General features: G+C 38.3%; 1 protein-coding gene across 5 annotated transcripts in view; it reads right to left on the bottom strand.

The window, feature by feature from the left end:
• The window catches only part of LOC109922295 (calcium/calmodulin-dependent protein kinase type II subunit delta), a 274,180-nt gene that overhangs the window by 57,302 nt on the left and 198,068 nt on the right, over window positions 1-18,810 (bottom strand). For all 5 annotated transcript variants that reach the window (XM_048597035.1, XM_048597047.1, XM_048597057.1 and 2 more), the window contains exons 7-11: window positions 13,549-13,651; window positions 11,611-11,694; window positions 6,017-6,111; window positions 4,951-5,073; window positions 3,280-3,363 (exon numbers count right to left, since the gene is read on the bottom strand). In XM_048597035.1, the coding sequence (XP_048452992.1) occupies window positions 3,280-3,363; window positions 4,951-5,073; window positions 6,017-6,111; window positions 11,611-11,694; window positions 13,549-13,651 (489 nt within the window). The remainder of the gene's footprint in view (window positions 1-3,279; window positions 3,364-4,950; window positions 5,074-6,016; window positions 6,112-11,610; window positions 11,695-13,548; window positions 13,652-18,810) is intronic.

Below are 18,810 nucleotides of genomic sequence, written 5' to 3'. Positions count from 1 at the left end.
GCCACCTTGAGTGGCATTTTGAAATACTTCAAAAGTAACTCTGCACCATGCATTCTTTTCAGGAGGGATTCTAACTTGAAATCTTAGACCATGGCTACCCAGTCCTCTGAACAACAATTACTCACACAAACAATCTTAAAACTACTTCATTCACATTTACAAATTGAAATCCTTGTGTACACTATCTCAGTTGTCTCATGCAGCTTGGCACACATTTAAATTCTAGATTTCCTCACAATTATTTGATCTTTGTGCAGCGAAATTGAAGAATCATGTTCACAAGCAGAAATAGGAGCCCCAGCTACAAACATCACATGGACTGAGATAAAGGTCACAGATTGCATGGGAAAGCACAACATTCTTGTCATGGGAGGTGGCAAAATGTCAGAACATCATTCAAGGCTGCCAGTAAACTGTTCCAGTAATGTAGTCAGTGGAGGCTCCCCACCAGGTGCAAGCTAGCACTTCAGTCTCAGAACTCTTTAGAAAAGCATGTGCAGCCAATCAGAGATTGGCTCTCCGTTAGGGATCTCTTTCCTAGGAGGTCATTAGGGGGCAATTGTCTTCCTTCAACATCGCTAAAGACCACTCTAAGAAATATCTTTCCCTTTGCAAAACGATTCGTGACTGAAATCTGCTAACTGTTGCAGCTACAACAGCAACCTCAAGACAAGGCAAAGGCAGCTGGTTTGTGCCTGTTAGTTATTATTTTTTGTGTGTCTCACTCCTGCCTGTTGATTGCAAATTTATAACATCACTTTTCATTGTGGGCAAGGTCCTGAGGGGAACTGACAGAGTGGACGCTGGAAGGATGTTTTCTGTTGTGGGAGAGAGGAGGACTAAGGGACACAATTCAAAATTAAAGGATCTTCCGTTTAAGACAGAGAATGAGGAAAACGTTTTTCTCTCAGAGGGGAGAGTGTTTTTGGAATTCCCCAACAGCAGTAAAGCCAGATCATTGGCTTTTCTGATAAATGCCATGGTCCATTGCCTGTTGTCAAGTCATAATCTGCAGCTGAAAGCGAAACTTCTCTTCCTGTGGTGAATCTCAAGGCAAGTCCTTTCTTTTCCTCGGTGAGACAATCTCCTCAGTGTCTTTTTCCCCAGAATGAGCTGCCCTTATTGAGGTGCTTGCTATCACAAACCAATTTCTTTCATCTGAACACAGTCTGGGTGCTTCCATTGCCCACAGAAATGGTCTCGAGGGCTAAACAATTATCATACAATAATGGATGAATGCCAGACCTTTAAACCTTCTTCAGATAAAGTGGCTTTCTTTGCTTCACGCCAATCTTTGCAATTTCAATTTGGCATCAAGTCTGGGAAACTACTGCACGTCAGTTTCTGTAGAAATTTAGGCAATAACTCACCCGGCCATTCTGTTCAATTCTGATGTCTCCTCAACGTAATATCCCCAAATGATCCATTTACATTTTGCTGACTTCCCAGATACTTACCCAGACACGACTCAGACCCTGTCTGTACAAAAAACACGAAAATCACCCGAGATAACAAGGCATGGAGCTGGATGAACACAGCTGGCCAGGCAGCATCAGAGGAGCCGGAAAGCTGACATTTCAGGTCTGGACCCTTCTTCAGAAAAAGTTTTCTGAAGAGGAGTCTGGACCCGAAATGTCAGCTTTCCTGCTCCTCTGATGCTGCTTGGCCTGCTGCAGCCATCCAGCTCCACACCTTGTTATCTCAGACTCCAGCATTGGCAGTTCCTACTATCTCCTCATGAAAATCACTTGACCTGCGTGGAGTACATCTTTTCCAAGTAACCTGCTCATATTCTATGCTGCTTTTTAAAAGTAAAATGTCAATTTCTGCATATGTTCATGGGGGTATACACTAAAAATACTCTATCAGCGACCACTTGTCGATTCATTTAGCCTAACAAATTCCCTCTGCCAAGTCTTTAAATAGACTTTTCTCACCTTGGTCCCTGACAAAATGGCAGTACCAATAAGAAGGCAGGAACTCAATGAAGTCTCAATGGCCTCTACAAAACCTTTTGAACTGAGCCATAACATTACCCACTAGATCTTGGAGTTCCCCTGCCCAATCATTGAGGTGGGTGGTATCACACACAGGAACGAAGTGTTTCTAGTTAAAGGGACTATGACACAGGTTACCTTGGGTTAACTAGATTTGCATGTTGAGCTGCAAAGGCAGCAAAAAATGGAGAGGAGACCTGGAAAATACTGCTGTCAGGTCTCACTTTTAGCTGGAATCCTTGCTGCAGGATCGGAGAGACTGCACTGAAGCAATCTTTCCCACGATTGAAGAGGACAATATCTAGAACTGTGCAGGTGTTCATGGGGAAGTGACCGTGGAAGTCTGCAGCTGCAGTGTGGGCTCTCCAACCTGTACAGTGCACTAAGAAAACCTCAAGGATGTAGGAAATACACTTGGAAAAACACTATCCGATGGCAAAGCTATTCTCTGACTTACCCAGCAATGTCCTGCAGAGCACTCCTCAGAACAACTGTTGTAGCTGCACTCATTCTTCTCCCACCTGTCACCTCAAATCCCTGTCTGAGAAGCTAATACCATGTTCACACATGCACCAAGCCATCGTTAATGCTCAGCACTCTTTGCTGAGGTGGAGAGTACACAGCCTTGGTGGTGGCCCTCCAGTGCTGGGATTCTTGATCGTCTCCAATAATATCCACGAAACTGTCCACTCGGAAGGACGTCTTATTGCAGGAGACTACAAACGTCAGCAACTACTTGTCTTTAACACCGATGCCTCCTTAAAAACTGGTGCTCATATGTCCTCTGCTTGTAAATATTGTGTTGTGACTCCTTGGAATTGGATCTCTGCATCCATCTCTCTGCTTCTCCTCACTTGGCAAGGAGAAGGTAGTTTTCGTTAGATATAGATGCATCTTCTGCCCGTACCAAATCTAACAGCAAAAAATTCACAGGCTTGAGTGTGGAACCAGCTCTTTGTCACGAGTGTGCAGAATGATAAATTGTAGGAGAAACTATAGATTTAAGTTTGCCAATGGGCACTTGATATATCCTTATGGAACATCTTATGTTGTGGCAGCAATATGTATTGACCAGTAAATTTGTGCTTCTTCACCAAACACTCCACCACCCAAACACCTCCCCACCCCCACAAAATGGACATCCCACTCTCATTCTTGATGTCACAAGATACTTGCACCAATATTTTCTGATTTGAATTCCACGCTTAAAATACTGCATTTTGTTTGATTATATGACGATTATGTCTTCAGGCTTAGGGAAGAGAGCAGAATGATATCTGACCTTCAGTTTTCTTCGAGCATTGAATTTCTTCAGGCATTCCACAGTCTCTTGTCTATGCATACAAGAAGCAACAGTTGATCGTTGCTGCAAAATAAAAACAAAAAGGGAGACAGGTAACACTGTTTGCACAAGTTCTGACACATTGAATAGTAATATGTTTTTTGTAAAACACCCACAACAATTTGTATCTAATCATGTCTTTTTAGCTACTTCTTTAATACCTACTGAATAATTCAAGCAAATACATAATTAGCTAATTGGGCTCATTGACGTATGTACTCTGGTGCACGTTCCTCAGACACTTTCCCTAACTATTAGTAATGTTAATGCTTGACAAAAGCAACAGAAATAACCATTTCAGGCAAAACTGTCAATCATACTTGCAATTAAGTTTTGAAAGATAATGTCCATGACAGTCAGTCTGGATGCGGGTGACGAAAAAGCCCAACTTGACTTGATTTCATAACCATGTTTTTATTTCTCTTTCAGTACCACCTTTAAGAACACTTACTGTGCAATATTGCAAAAAACCCTCAAAATTAAAGTTCTGCTTAATATCAGTACAAATAAAATCCAGCAGCAATCCAAGCAGGAATCCTACAAATTCTTCAACATCTAGCCAATGTAGAGGATTATACCATAATTTCAGGAAACTCAATGAAGGGAAAACTGAACTGTCACAATATTAATGTCATAAAATTTGATAACTATTACTACAATTTGCCTGGAGTTAAATGCATTACAATTTATAAAACATTTATCTCTTGGTGTTTTCTGAAAACTATAATCCTGTAAACTAATTATATATTTTCAACACCAGATTCCCTTTCTAATGTTTAGCCCACAGTCTTGCGATCCTGGGAACAAACAATAACTAATAACTTCCTGCACTTCAGCATTTAGCCATCCTCCCCAGCAAAGGCTGGGACAGCAATATTTTTGTTAAAAAATGCATTTGGGCCATAAATAAAGGTAATAAATGATTAGGTGTACAAAATGTTACTCGTGGGTCCAATCAACCAGTGAATTCCTTTAATTAGACTGTTGTTTTTAACTTTTGCTGGTGTTCTGAGTGTTTGAAACTTTAGTATTATAGAAGTTATCGGATGGCTGTACTGAGACCAATGCAGAAGTAGCAGATCTGCCTCAGGAATCATGTTTTAATGTGCAATACCATGCCAGAAATAGCAAATTGCAAGTTCTTGGAGACAGCAAACTGAAGCTCCATCTGGCCTTCATGTGGCTATAAAACCTTGCCTGGTAATACTGGATGATCAAATGAGCTGTGTGTCTTGGTCAATATATTTCAACTAACCTCACAGAAAACAGATTAATTGATCAATTTTCCGATTGCTTTATGCAGACCTTGCTGTCTGCAAATTGGTAGTCATGTTCTCTATATCGCAGAAGTAGCTCCACTTTAAAACTAAATCATTACTTTTAGAAGTACTTTGGGGAAGCCAGAGGAAAGTTCTTTAAGCCTTGATACCTCACAACAGCAGCAGACTTTTTTAAAAATCAATACCTCCACACATTCATTACTTAAGATTGTGTTTCAAATGATGATCCCAGAGCCCTATATATCTGCTAAGTAATGAACTACCAATACAAAATATTAAGTACACACAGCATAATAATTTGTTATTGATGCAAAAAAAAGTAGCAACGTACACAAATCCATGGATGTTTCAGGGCTTCAGAGGCTGTGATTCTTTTGGCAGGATTTATTGTTAACATTTTATTGATTAGATCCTTAGCTTCTGGAGTCACTGTATCCCACTCTGGTGATGGGAACTACAAGTAAAATGATAGAGTTAACTAGATGATTATCATCAATTCAACATTTGCCTGTTTAATAACAACAGCAGCTTTTTTTTTTGCTAGAGAAGAAATATAAATTTGACTCTAATTGAAAATAATTAAAAGTATTTCGACAAAATGCTAAAATTCTTTCTAAATCAAGAATACGGACAACAATTTCCTCTCCCACGTGCCCACCTCCAAATCTGCCTCGGGCAAGATGTTGCCAAAATGTCTCCTAACTTAACCAGACTGAAGGTGATGTTTGTGTGAAGGTTATGTTTGTGTGAAGCTTCATAGTGAGAGTTAACCTTACACAAGATCAATCTACCTCTTGTTCTTATAGAGGCTGAGATCAAAGAACAATTTGAATTTAATTAACTGAATGTTGTGCATCAGCATAATCTAGCCTTTTAGGTAAGAGCTTTGTTGCTTTCCTTTCAATCTACTACTTCTTGGAATGCTAGATTTCCAGAGATGTTAGTAAATTGTGCATCGAAGTAATTTACTCTCGACCAGCCTGCACATCGAACTGATTAATGCATTATGCACTTGCTCAGTTATCACAACTTTGCTCTAGATCTGATCATGCCAGTACTGAAAGACAAGATGAGCAATGACTATTTGGATTTGGCAGAAGATATTTTATATCACTAGGTGCTGGAGACCTACCCACCAGGTTAGGTGTTAGGCATCAGATAAAAAGACTGAAGGCTACAGTATTAGGATGTGTGTTTTGGCGAATGGGTAGAAACAAAACAAATGGAAAGGTATCATTTAGCTGGTATCAATTTACATATTTACTTTTAAATTAAAAACAAGGTGATGAATAACACACTTCTTCCTGAAAATCAGAGGATAAAAATCGTCTACATGCATCAATAAAATATCTTCAAACACTGGAAAAGAGTTAGCAGAAGCTACTCAATGTACTTACATCATAAGCACCAGCCTTGATCTGCTGGTACAGCCTATGCTGATCTTCATCCCAGAAAGGAGGGTAACCAACCAGTAGTATGTACAGAATAACACCTGTCCAAATTAAAGAAATACTGAATACCTAATAGTGCATTTGTGTAGCTAACGTGGCTAAGCTGTCTGATATGTGAAGACTGCAGGAATTAATTCTGAAAAACAGAGTCCAAGATTTAACTTGCCAAACAAAATCTTTCAGTGCAATTAAGGATGTCACCTTCTCAAAGTGTTTGAGGGTGGAGAGTACATATAGTCTATTACTGATCTTCGGATCTTTCAAGCACTCCCACTGTGCACTGAAACCAGCAGGTATTGGGAGCTGAAGACTGTTTCTGAACAACCGTCATCCGAAATAACTTACCTTTTAGTTTTTGAGAAACGTGGGTTTTTGAGGCTAGATCGAAGGTTTCATAACATCTTTGTTGCAAATCAAGTAAGGGCTCTATCAGCACAGCCAAAACTAAGGACTTAAAGTCTCTGTGCCTCTAAAAATTGAATTGAAACAGAGACATCCAGCAGGGGAACTCAGCAGTTCTAATAATTAAAGGATGTGAATGTAAATATCGAGCTTGCACATCACCTAGACAGTGAATTCAAACAGTGGAAATGAAATGAAGTGATTATAAAATAAGCAATTAAACATTATTCGAGATGAAACCCATTGTGTAAATAATGTGACATTTAACAAGACTGGATGCTAAGTTAATTATCATATTCTACTTTAAGAACATTATTTGCTGAAATTATTACACTCTAATCTAACTTCTGATTATGAAATGGGAGTAGAAACTCATTTAGTCAATAGTTTTCATATATATTACTTGAATTCATAAAATAATCTGATTTGAGTTTTAGGGCTTCTGGCACGAACTGAATAGATTTGCAAGCAGGACTTAATAAATTAGCATCCTCATAAAAAGACATTTTAGTTAATACAAATACCTTCTTAAATTTGCTTAATGAAGTATTGAGCCTTACTCTAATGGTCATTGCCATTCTGGTACTGCTGATTACAGAGAAGTGTAAAGTGGTTTCAGGAAATGTAGGGGCTTTAGAAAAACAGAGAAAAATAAGAAAATTTCTCTCTCACACACAATGCAATTACAATTTCCATAGCATTTAGATTATCGACATTCACCAGAAGGTGGGCACTAACAATCCTTGTTAGGAATGCCACAAGATGTGGCAAGGCAACATGACTGGGAGCTCTGACTGAAAAATTATGGAATAGCAAGTGAAAATTTAACATAGATAAACCCAAGGTAGACAGGTAGAAAAGTTCAGGTCCTACAAGGTCTTGATGTGCAGCAGCTTTCTTGCTGCAACTGTAATGTGGGACAAGGAAAAGATAGTCACAACTGCCAACTTTGATCGCTACCATGGAATTCCTGTTACAAGCACTTTTGTACATCTTCCAATTCAGAACTTAACCATTTTGAATGCAACTTGTAATCGTGACTGAAGTATTCTAAAATCTTGAAGTTATACCATAATCTGTGCTCATGATTATAGTTACATTTGGTATAATATGAAATTTTCAGTTCTAAATGACTTTGAAAAGAGTATCAACACTGAGACATATAGGGGACTCTAAACTTTGAAGAATTCAGTGGCCTCTGATTTGAGAATAGGTAACATGAGAGAGAAAGATGAGACAGTTGTTGCTGAAAAAAATAAGCTTCATTCTAAGCAATACACTTCTGGAATGATGCAAATGTAGTAGACAGGGTATCAAAATAATGGTTTGAGGGAAACTTTAATTACTTGATTAGATTGGAGAAGGTAGAGCTGCCTTCTGTGCAGAAGAAAGTTGAGAAGAGCTTTGATGGAAATATTGAAAATCATGAGGGGCTCTGGGCAGAGCAGATAGGGAGAAACTGTTCCTGCAGTATCAAGAATCAGGGAACATCAATTTTAGGAGAATGACAAAAGCAGCAGTGGAAATGTGAGGGAAACTTTTTTTTGCAGTGAGTGGTTTTACAGTTGACTTCCATCAACTGGTTAAGATGCAACTGTTTGATTACCTCAATCTTTGATTAACATTTAAAAAGAAGTGGTGGATATGGGCACGGTTACAACATTTAAAAAAGACTTTGGTAAGTATATGAATAGGAAAGGTTTGCAGGGATATTGACCAGGAGCAGGCAGATGTGATTAGCTTAGTTTGGGATTATGTTCAGCATGGATTGGTTGGACTGAAGAGTCTGTTTCCATGCTCTACGACTTCATGTTGATGGTTCCTTGCATTGCTACAACCAAAATGCTTTATGTTCCTTTAATGGAAGATATATTAACATGGTTGCAACAGAAATTCTTGGATATGGATCACGATTGAGGCAGTATGGTGGAAGCAGATTTAATCTTATGTTTAAAAGAAAACTGGATCATAATCTGAAGAGAAAAATTTGCAGGGATACAGAGAAAGGCTAGGGAGCAGCCACACAAAAATTTATTGGTGCCAGCTTTTTTTTTTTAAACTGCTTATCGGTAAATGTGCTTGAAGTGGTGGTATTGGGCAGCCGTCTTGAACTGCTGCAATCCTTGCGGTGTAGGGACACCCATAACTGGCTTAGGTAGGAAGTACCAGGATTTTGACCCATTGATAGTGAAGGAAACAATATAGTTCCAAGTCACGGTGGTGCATGGTCTGGAAGGGAACTTGCAGGTGGTGCTGTTTCTATGCATTACTGTTCTGGTCCTTTGAGACGGTGTTTGGAAGGTGATGTTGAAGGAGCCTTTGAGAGTTACTGCAATGCATCCTGTAAATTTAACACACTGATGCCATATTGCATCAGTGATGAAGAGAGTGAATGTTGAAGGTGATGAATGAAGTGCAATCAAAAGCAGACTGCTTTGTCCCGGTGTCAAGGTTCTTTAGTGTTGTTGGGACTGCACTCATCCAGGCAAAGCCATTACACTGCTGACTTGTGCCCTTGCAAATGATGGGCAGGGTCAGGTGATGATTTGCTCTTGTAGCCACATTATTTACATGGCTGTTCTATTTCAGGTTCTGGTCAATGGTAACCACCAAGATGTTGATCGTGAGAAATTTGTGACAATAATGTCATTGATTGGAGGGAAGAGAAGATGGTCAGGTTATCTCTTGTTGGAATCTGTCATTAACTGCCGCAATATTACTCGTCACTTGTCAGTCCCAACCTTAATATTGTCCATGTATTGCTGTACGTGGGCTAGTTCGCTCCTTGCAATATCATAAATTCAGAAGATTGGTAATCATCAGTGAGCATCTCCACGTCTGATCTTATGAGGGAGGAACGGTCATCAATTAAGCAACTGATGATGGTTGGACACAGTGTCTGAGTCTACTCTGAGGAAGTCCTGAAATGATGTTCTGAGATGATTGGCCTCTAACTGCAACATCTTACTTTGCATTGTGAAAGACTCCAAAACAGCAGGGAGTTTCCTGCCTGTTTCCCACAGACTCCAGTTTTGCTTGGGCTCCTTCATACCCTATTTGGTTAAATGCATTGATGTCAAGTGCAATCACTCTCATCTTATCTCTGGAATTCAGTACTTTTGTCCATGTTTGGAACAAGGCTGTAATGAGGTTTTGAGCTGATGCACCCTGGCAGAACCCAAACTTAGAGTCTGTGAGCAGGTTGTTACTTTGCAAGTGCTGTTTGATCGCGCTGTCAATGATCCTTTGCCGATAATCAAGAGTAAACTGACAGGATAGTAATTGGTGGCGTTAAAATTGTCTTGCTTTTTGCGGACAGGGCATAACTAAGCAATCTTCTACATTGGTAAATTGATGCCCTTCTTGTCATGGTACTGGGACAGCTGGGTTGTGTGCATGGCAAGCTTTGGATGACATTTCCTCAGTACTAATGCTACAGTATCAAAGGTCCATGGCCTTTAGAGTATTCAGTAACTTCAGCCATTGCTTGATGTCATGTGGAGTGAATCAAACTGCCTGAACACTGGCATCTACGATGTAGGGGACTTCAGGAACAGGCTGAGCTGGAAAATCCAACTGGCACTTCTGGCTAAACATGAGTACAAAATGTTTCAGCCTGGTCTTTTGCTGTGCTATACGGTAATTTTCCATTCTAGTCTTTGGTAAGTATGTTGGTCAGCTTGCCGTGATGAAAGACAATTGAATACTGGCAAGGTTCATGCAAGTCATAAAGGTCCTTAACATAAAACAAACTCTGACGAGAGCAGTGCACAGGAAATCATGCCCCAGTACTGCATAAGCCATACCAAAAGTGTAAATGTTTACTTTATCATCGAAATAGTCAATTTGTTTCTGTTGGTCGTAAAACAATGGAAAATCTTCAGACCAGATGTCAGATTCAGATGAGAAACAGTTTGAAAAATTCCGAGTTTCACTTGTCTAATTTCTTCACAGACAGTAAAATTTTTAGCTGGTTTTGCTTTCATGATTTTTCTCTTACTGACAGAGATTATTTATTCCTGCCAGCTTTTATCCAAATGCCATTTTTCAGGAGAGACAGAATTTGCTTTTTTTTAAGCTTTAGAGCCTTTTACCAACTAATCAAAACCAGTTTAGTTGGAAATAAAGCAACCTCACAGTTCAGAGGCTGTTGCTAGACAACACCCAACTCTTACAAAATACAGTTGTTTGTCTGGCAATTAAAGACTATATAGAAACCTCTCATTTATTTTAAACACTTTTCCTCTCAAAGTCATGTGGCTTTTTATAAACATCTCAAATTCCAAAAAGTCACATGTGATAAATCATTTGCAACCCAGAAATAATCCAACCTGTTATTTTCCAATTCTCAAAATCCATAAATATCTGCTCCCAGCAACATTGCAATATATTTTAAGATGAGTAGCAGTGCGATAAAAGTAAAAAGAATAGACAAAACAGTGAATGGAAAAAAAAGGAGGCAACTAAAGAAATGAGTTCTAATCCAATGCTTAAAAATTTGAAAGGAAAGAAGTTGTGAGGCAGGAAAAAAAGGTTTGCTAAGTTTTTGTCACAAATAGTGTTCATTGTGGGGCTGCCCCCAAATTAAAAAAAAAAGATAAAGCCACTCCATTCCCAGAGGACCATAGTACTGCTCTCTCATTAGAGAAACACAGCTGGGTGTAGCTTAATCTGAGGGTCACCACACCTCAGGCAAGGGGAGATGTGATGAAGGTGGGTCCTACATGGTTATCTCAGTCAGTGGGGTAATTCAATCAATACTGTTGGCATTACAGCTGTTTAGCCAACAGAGCTAATCAACACCCGTCTCCAAATACTAAGCATGGGAAACATATTACCATTGCAACAGAATACAATTAAAATATATAAATATACCCAGGTATAACTCCTGGTTGATGCGTAATTTCAACTGTAGCACAAACAAAGTGCTACAACTGGCTTCAGTGCTTGTGTGAGGGAAGGAGAAAATAACCAGAGCTCCTGTTTCACATTGTTATTTAAAGATTCCTGCCAGAAAGTGTATGTTTGCTTACTTTTAAGAAATATTAACACACATTTGATCTGTCTGATATTATTTCATTATATCTGATGAGAAGATTAACAAGTTGGCTAAATCCAAAACAACGTATTTTACTGACCACAAGCCCACATATCCACTGGCTTTCCATACGGATCTTTCCTTAATACTTCAGGGGAGAGGTACCCAGGTGTGCCCGCAAAACCTGTGGATTAGTATGGCATTATCAGCATGGAGGTTGATTTCAAATAAGTCACAAGTTTTAATACGAAAAACAGCTTTGTAATTAATACGGTTGGATTTCTCTCTTTAACATCTGAGTACCATAGTACAGAAAAAGGGATTTAATTCAAACCACCGATCAAGGTTTTACATGATGAGAAAATTAAACTGGCATTTTAAATTAGAAAGAAGGAAAACATTTCTCATTTATCTGGTGATAAAACTTGAAAGTATTAATATCCAGATGGCAAATTAGACATAGGGCGCAGATAAATTGTTATCACAAATTATTTAATTTGCTTCCCTTGACGAATAATTACAATTGACAGCCACAATAGACGCATTAGTACAACGTACAGCAACACTTAGAGTCATAGATTCAACGTGGATCCAAAGCATTTGTATCTTGCTCCAATTCAGATACTATGGGGTAATTCTGTCATAGAACAATCACGTAAAATGGGTGATATCAATCCTGCTACCCATTACATGCCCCTCTTGACTTTTGTTTGCATTTTTATGAGAATCAAAAATTAGAACAGATATTTAAGGTGCAGCTGAGCCAATACTTCCCACCTCACAGTTTTGATCAAAGGCAAAAATTTCTGAAGGGTCCAGACCCGAAACGTCAGCTTTCCTGCTCCTCTGATGCTGCTTGGCCTGCTGTGTTCATCCAGCTCTACACCTTATTATCTCATTGCCTAAATTTGGTGTACATTTCTTCTGGTTGGTCAGACAGTATTCTTAATTTCGTATCCATGTGCTTGTAATTTTATGCTACTGTCACAGGAAAGAAAATGTGTTGGGGATGGTGCATTATAATCTATCATATCAGCTGATTTTCTTTCTGTGAAGAGATGTGCCTTTAAGAGGCATTTGGTCTATCCTGTTTCTCTTGAAAACAAGGGCTACTGTAAACCTCGTACCGAGGTGTCTGCTCCAGCGAAAGCAGAGTAAATAGTCTTAGTTTTTCTTAATGTAGAAAAGAAGAAGGATGAGTGGGTAAAGTCAGGCTCTCACAGATACAGGATTTTAGTTTTTGCTTTCAGCTGTTGACGTTGGGGTTTTGAACAAGTTGCTGGATACAGCTCTTTATCAGCTGCTGCAAAAAGCTTGAGGTCTCTCTCTGCTGCTAGACTGTTTCTTTCAGTATTTCATTCTGCTGGATTATAATGAGAAGACTTCACGTGAGAATAACACTCTTTTGCTGAAGCTGCCTTTGCCAAGGGTGTGATTACGGGATGCTGCCACACTGGAACATCTGATGAGTGGTAGTTAAAATATATATTATTGTATTAAGTATTTCAATAGAGTTAAAGTTATGCTTTTTTTTGTCTGTCTTTTAACTGTGGTCTAAGAATATAGTGTGATTTGTTTAAAGTCAAACCATGTACAGAACACAGCACCTTAAATTTGCCTTTAAATAAGATAAATATAATGGTGATAAATATAATGGTCTATGCTACCTTCTTGATATGTTTTTTGAGGGGATTTGGCCTGGTCCATAACATTTTCCACAAGTAATATCTCCCTTCTCTATAGTGGCATTGCTCCATTGCCCTTCTATCCAGAAGCAGAGAACAATGGGTTCGATCACTTGGCTTGAGAACTGCACTGTGGGGGTCACTGACTGCTGCATTGGGCATTTTACAAAATGGCCCTTGGTATTGAAAAAGGAGATTCTCCCAGGTATCCAAATTTGCTCTATCAGAAGTCAAAATTATTTTCTTTAGGAAGACCCTAAAATGAAGTTTTTTAAATAATGACTTATGTAAAATCGAACTTGATTTCTTGAATGGCATTAAGCTTGAGGTAATCAAAAATTAATTGTACTCACCAAACCATGCTTGCTGGTCTCCTTGGACCTCAATTGCCAAACCAAAATCGGCCAATTTCACAGCAGCTCCTTTCAATTTACTAGCGAGGAGCAAGTTCTCTGGCTTTGGTTTAAAGAAGTGGATGAACAAAAATGGATTAAGTGAATCTTCAAATTATATTTTTACCTTGTTTTATAAACTGTTATTTCCAATCAAATAATGAAACTCAGTCATTCGCTACAGAATAGTTACCAAAGTATTCAAAATCAGAAGTCGCATTTATACTCCAATTAAAAATGTGAAAAACAATTTTCATTCAATCAAGTTTGCCATTCTGTTACAAGGATTAGTAATGGCATATAAAAGCTGTTCTACAACTTCACTTGTGGGTTTATAATTTAGTCAAACAGTAACAGAGAGCAGAAAATTAAACACTGTAAATACACAGAGTATTCCTCTGAATGCTCAATGACGGTCAAACTAAAGCACTATTATCAATTTGAGCAAAAGCAGTTTTCAGTTGTAGCACATCTAAATTATCTAGAGGGCATTTTCTTCCCAAATCCAACCTATTACAACTTCACAAATCTAGAATTATTTGAAAGGTTTCTCAACTATTACTGTTTTTCCTGTTCATTTAACATTCAGAAAGAAATAAATCTGAAACACAAAATATACACAATTACAGAGATGTTAAATAATTCCAGATCAACTAGAATGCTGAAAAACCTCTAATAAAAGCAAATACCTCACATTGGTTTATCCATAAAAAAGGTGACAAAACAGGTGTCAATTAATATTTGGTAAGTACAGTGGCATATCACCAGAATTGTCAGTGAATCAGTTAATACTGGTCTTGCTTGTCTTCTACCAATTTGGCTGAAAACTAATTAAAGAAGTTGGGAGCTTTCTGTAGTATCTTGTCAGCTTAGAGAACTGAAGATTGCAGGTGCAATTGTTCTGAATCACCAACTTCAAATCAAAAAGATTGATGCTGCAAAGAACTGCACATTATAAGACACAGTTACTTTTTGTTTAGATTATACCTACAATTGTTACAACTTTAAAATCAGTTTTCACTGACGAAATCATAATACTAAATGTAATCTTTATGTTTAAAAAAGAAGCAACTAAGATGCAAAGAGCATTGAAACACAAATTATGCTTAATTATGAATTCAACGGTCAATGTTTCAATCTCAGGAATAAGAGGCAATTTGAACAGTTTATCTAAATTAGTTCTCAATATGAGTTTATATGGAAACAAGTCATTTCCCCAGCAAGAGGAAAGAAAGAGGAACCAGCCATAACCCAGTCTGATTCATTTAAATCTTTGGTAGACTCTAGGTGGGGGCAATTTGTGCAACAATGCTTCCAAGTGGCAATAAGCAGACTACGTTGAATCCCCCAATGCAGACAATGCCTCCACCTTCCTAGCCAGCACATGATTTTTCTCTTGATAAAACCCCATTTGGGCCACACAGGTAGCAGCTGAAAGCACTGTCTGATCCTACAAAATTCTGGCAGTCTGCATAATGCTGCTAGAACTGATGTTATGCAAATACATTTCTCCCCTACAGTATTATGGGCAGTGGCAACTGATCAGTCAAAGGGATGCATTAGATTAAGTGAATGCACATAGGTGCAAAATGGACTTCAAAAATGAAAACCTATAGTTTACAGCTTTACAGTTCGGGAATAGTTTCAAATTCTGCTCCATCCAAGAACTAAAATTTTGATTTTACAGATCACCAAAAAACCAAAGTTGATTATGGTGATCAATGTTTGAGGTAACTTATTACAACAGCCTATAGAAAATACAGTTGCTGGTAAAATGCAATATGAAAGCCACTGAAAGTTGATGTAATCGAAAAGTTGTTGAGGTCATGCAACACAACTGTCAATGGCGTGACTTTATAACAGCAAAATTAATTATCAAATACAAGATGTAGTTCAGGGTGAAGAGTCAAGTATCTGCAGTCATGCATGGAATATGGAAAAACATTTCTGCTTACAAACGTCTATTCTGGCTTAAATGTAACTCCCAACATAACTGAGGCTTCCAAAATGTCTCTCGCTTTACTGAAAGTTAAAGAAGTCCTATTAGTATGCTATGTCATAGAAAGATTTGGATACTGTTTGCATTTTCAAGCAGTGACTAGTGGAGGTGAGAGGCAAATAGTTTGGAAAGAGTTAAATGAAAGAACAAGAATGCATTATAAACACTCCTTACAATGTGACTGTTTGTTTTGGGCCATACTTTCAGGCAAATTAATTAATTATTTTTTGGGCTTGGCTTTCCAGAATTACTTAATTGATGCTGTTACTAAATCAAATCTCATTTTGGTTCTGATGGTCAATCACTTTAAGTCAGTTTCTTAAAAGCAGAATCAGGCTTGAGACCTTAAAATTCACTTGAAGGAACATCGGTGCTATGTTCCAACTGCACTTCAACTGAAGTTACTCCTCGAGTTTCTCAGCTCCAAATGACCAATCTAAAGCAGCACAGGGTGAAACTGTAGTCCACATTCAGGGGGACACAAGTTAAAGAGTAATCTGGGATAACTAGCGGGAGGATTCAAAAGTAAAATAAAAACTATATACATAAATGTGGCCAAAATAAAAATCAGGGAAACATGACCTGTGCAACATTATTGGAAAGGTCACACAGCATAATGAAAAGGATGACTCTTAAAATCAAAAATGCATACTCAGTGCTAGTTTACTAACTGGTTTAAAAAGCTCTTTATTTCCCAGGTATAATAACCTTGCAAGGCAGGTACCAGAACTAAAAGGCTGCAAAACAAACAAAAAATAAAAAATGCTGGCTTCGTCACAACAGAACGTTATACCTGTACAGAAGGATTGAATAGATTTGGGTCTCTTATCGCTACAAAAAACTAATAGGTTACCTAACATAGGTCTTTAAAAGTATAAAAGTGTTGAGTGGGATGGATACAAAAATATGCTTCAATCGATGGGAGTCTAAAACTAAGGGTCATAAATATAGAGCATGATTAGAATATGGAATCACAGATGCATAGTTGGGGTGGACAGCGCAAAACCCTTTTAAGGTGAAGCTCAGCAAACATTGAACAGAGGGAAATTGGAAGATATAGAGAAAAGGAAAGGGTGAGAGAAGGTTTGCTTGTAGCATAAACGCTGTCATTGACCAACTGAACCAAATGATATGTTTCTATGTTGCATGGGATAACGAAGTTTACAGATTTAAATACATTAACTCAGGTTTATGTGACAATTAGAAAGAATGCCTAGCACTCGGTTTGCTTTTGTTCTGACCCTGTAAACTTATGGAAGGATTTCTAATGATTGGTCTCTTCCTTCCTCTAATTCTATGTCTCCTCACATTATTTGGTTAAACTTCATTTGTTTTTGTTTGCCCATCTTGCAAGTATATTCACGTCCTTGTCTAATTTGCTGCAGTTAAATCAGTACTGATTATTTACCCCTTTTCCCCTTCAGCTGATGTTGTCTGGAAACTCAAATTCCAAACTTTAAATCATTAACGTAGACTATGAGCCACCATATCCTCAGCACAGGAGCCTGTGAAACATCACTTTCCGTCTTTTGCAATTCCAAAAATGCTCTTTACTTTCATTTTCTGTTTTGCCTTGAAGAAAGCTAGCAATTTATTCTACCAAATGTACCCCAACTCCACATTTTCTGATTTTATTCATTACTGGACTACGTGGTATCTTATCAAAGAACTTCTTCCTTTTTCTGTTATCTTCTTAAAATTCAGTGAGATTTGTCAAACGATATTTTCCCTTTTGAAACACAGGTTGACTATTCATTATATTACTTGTTTCTAGATGTTCTTCTGTTCTTTCCATTAGAAAGGATGTATCCTTTATTTCTCTAACTACTAACATTAAGATGACTATAATTCCCTGGACAGGTTCTGACCCTTTCTTCAATACAAATTACCTTAGCTATCCACCAGTCCACTGACACTGCACCTTTATTGCAAACAAGTATGAAATATGTGTAGTAATGTTCCCATTTCAACTCGACTCCAAAAAACATAATGCAATCCAGTTTGTTTAGCTTATCAGTATTTTCCCCCTTTTTAGCTTTAACTGAACTTCTCTCATTATTCAGATCATTCAATGTCATGTCTACCTATTCAATTTCCCCAGTATATATCACAAAAAAATAATTATTTCATATTTCTGCCATCCTTCTATTGTTACCTGCAATAGCATCTTGAATATCCATTAATGGTCCTACTCCCACCGTAGCCTCTTTGTTTAAAAAAAAGACCAAAATATCTATGTCCTTTGATCATTTAATTTGATAATTCTTAGATTTTTTTTTTTAATTTCTCTGCTACTCTGCTCAAATTCTCTCTAATTATGCATTCCTTCACATGCAATTAATTTATGTCCCTTCTGCAAACGTCAGTTGTTCCCTTATATTTTGGAGTTTCAGTAGTGTTTAGCGTGTTCTTCCCTTTTAGTGGGATAAATATTTTTCATTGCCATTCGATTTCATCGTTTGCCAACACTGTTGCCCATTTTATTTTCCCGAGTTGTACTTCAGCCCCTCAAATCAGCTTCTCTCAAACCCTTTTTTGGCATGATTGTGTTCTTCTCTAGCATAATATTAAACACATTAGTTTGGTTAATAGCACCCAAATTGTCCCCTTATTTTCTCTCATCTCCATTGGTTCATTGTCCATTACTTGTTCTAACTCCATTGTTCTAGTTTTTAGATACGGTTCAGAAAGTAATCCCATGAACATTGCAGAACTACATTCCCTTATCCCCTTTACCTACCTTTCCTTTTCAACTCATACCAGCGTAGTCAAAACTCCATGATTATTATATATACACAACACTGATTGTGACTTAATCTGCCAACTGCCATTTTGCTCTGGAGCCTTTGCACCTTCTAATGCTGGCTGCAGCAGAAATAAAGGGGTGAACAGAGTCAGCGAGCCAACAGTCAGGCTAATTCCAAGGCAGCCACACCACCTATTCTTTTAAAACCATGAACTGAACAGATGCCGTTCAAGGTTCAGTTCATTGACTTCTGTTGTTTCAATCGGAGCCGTCAACCCCAATGCTTCTCAACCTCCCCGCAACGACAATGTACAACCTTGAAACTACCCTTTGTAAATGGTCAAACCCTACTCCCTTCTCCCTCAACCCTTCAACAATGTTGAACCCTCTCCCTCATATCTCAACAATGTTAACCACACCTCCTGACAGTGTTCACCCTCCCCCCCCCCCCCCCCCCCCCCCCCCCCCCCCCCCCACC

This window comes from Rhincodon typus, chromosome 1 (assembly GCF_021869965.1).
Source record: "Rhincodon typus isolate 14 chromosome 1, sRhiTyp1.1, whole genome shotgun sequence".
NCBI classification, from domain to species: domain Eukaryota; kingdom Metazoa; phylum Chordata; class Chondrichthyes; order Orectolobiformes; family Rhincodontidae; genus Rhincodon; species Rhincodon typus.
Note: the sequence above shows the minus strand (reverse complement) of the source record. Positions and strands in the feature narration are given on the sequence as shown.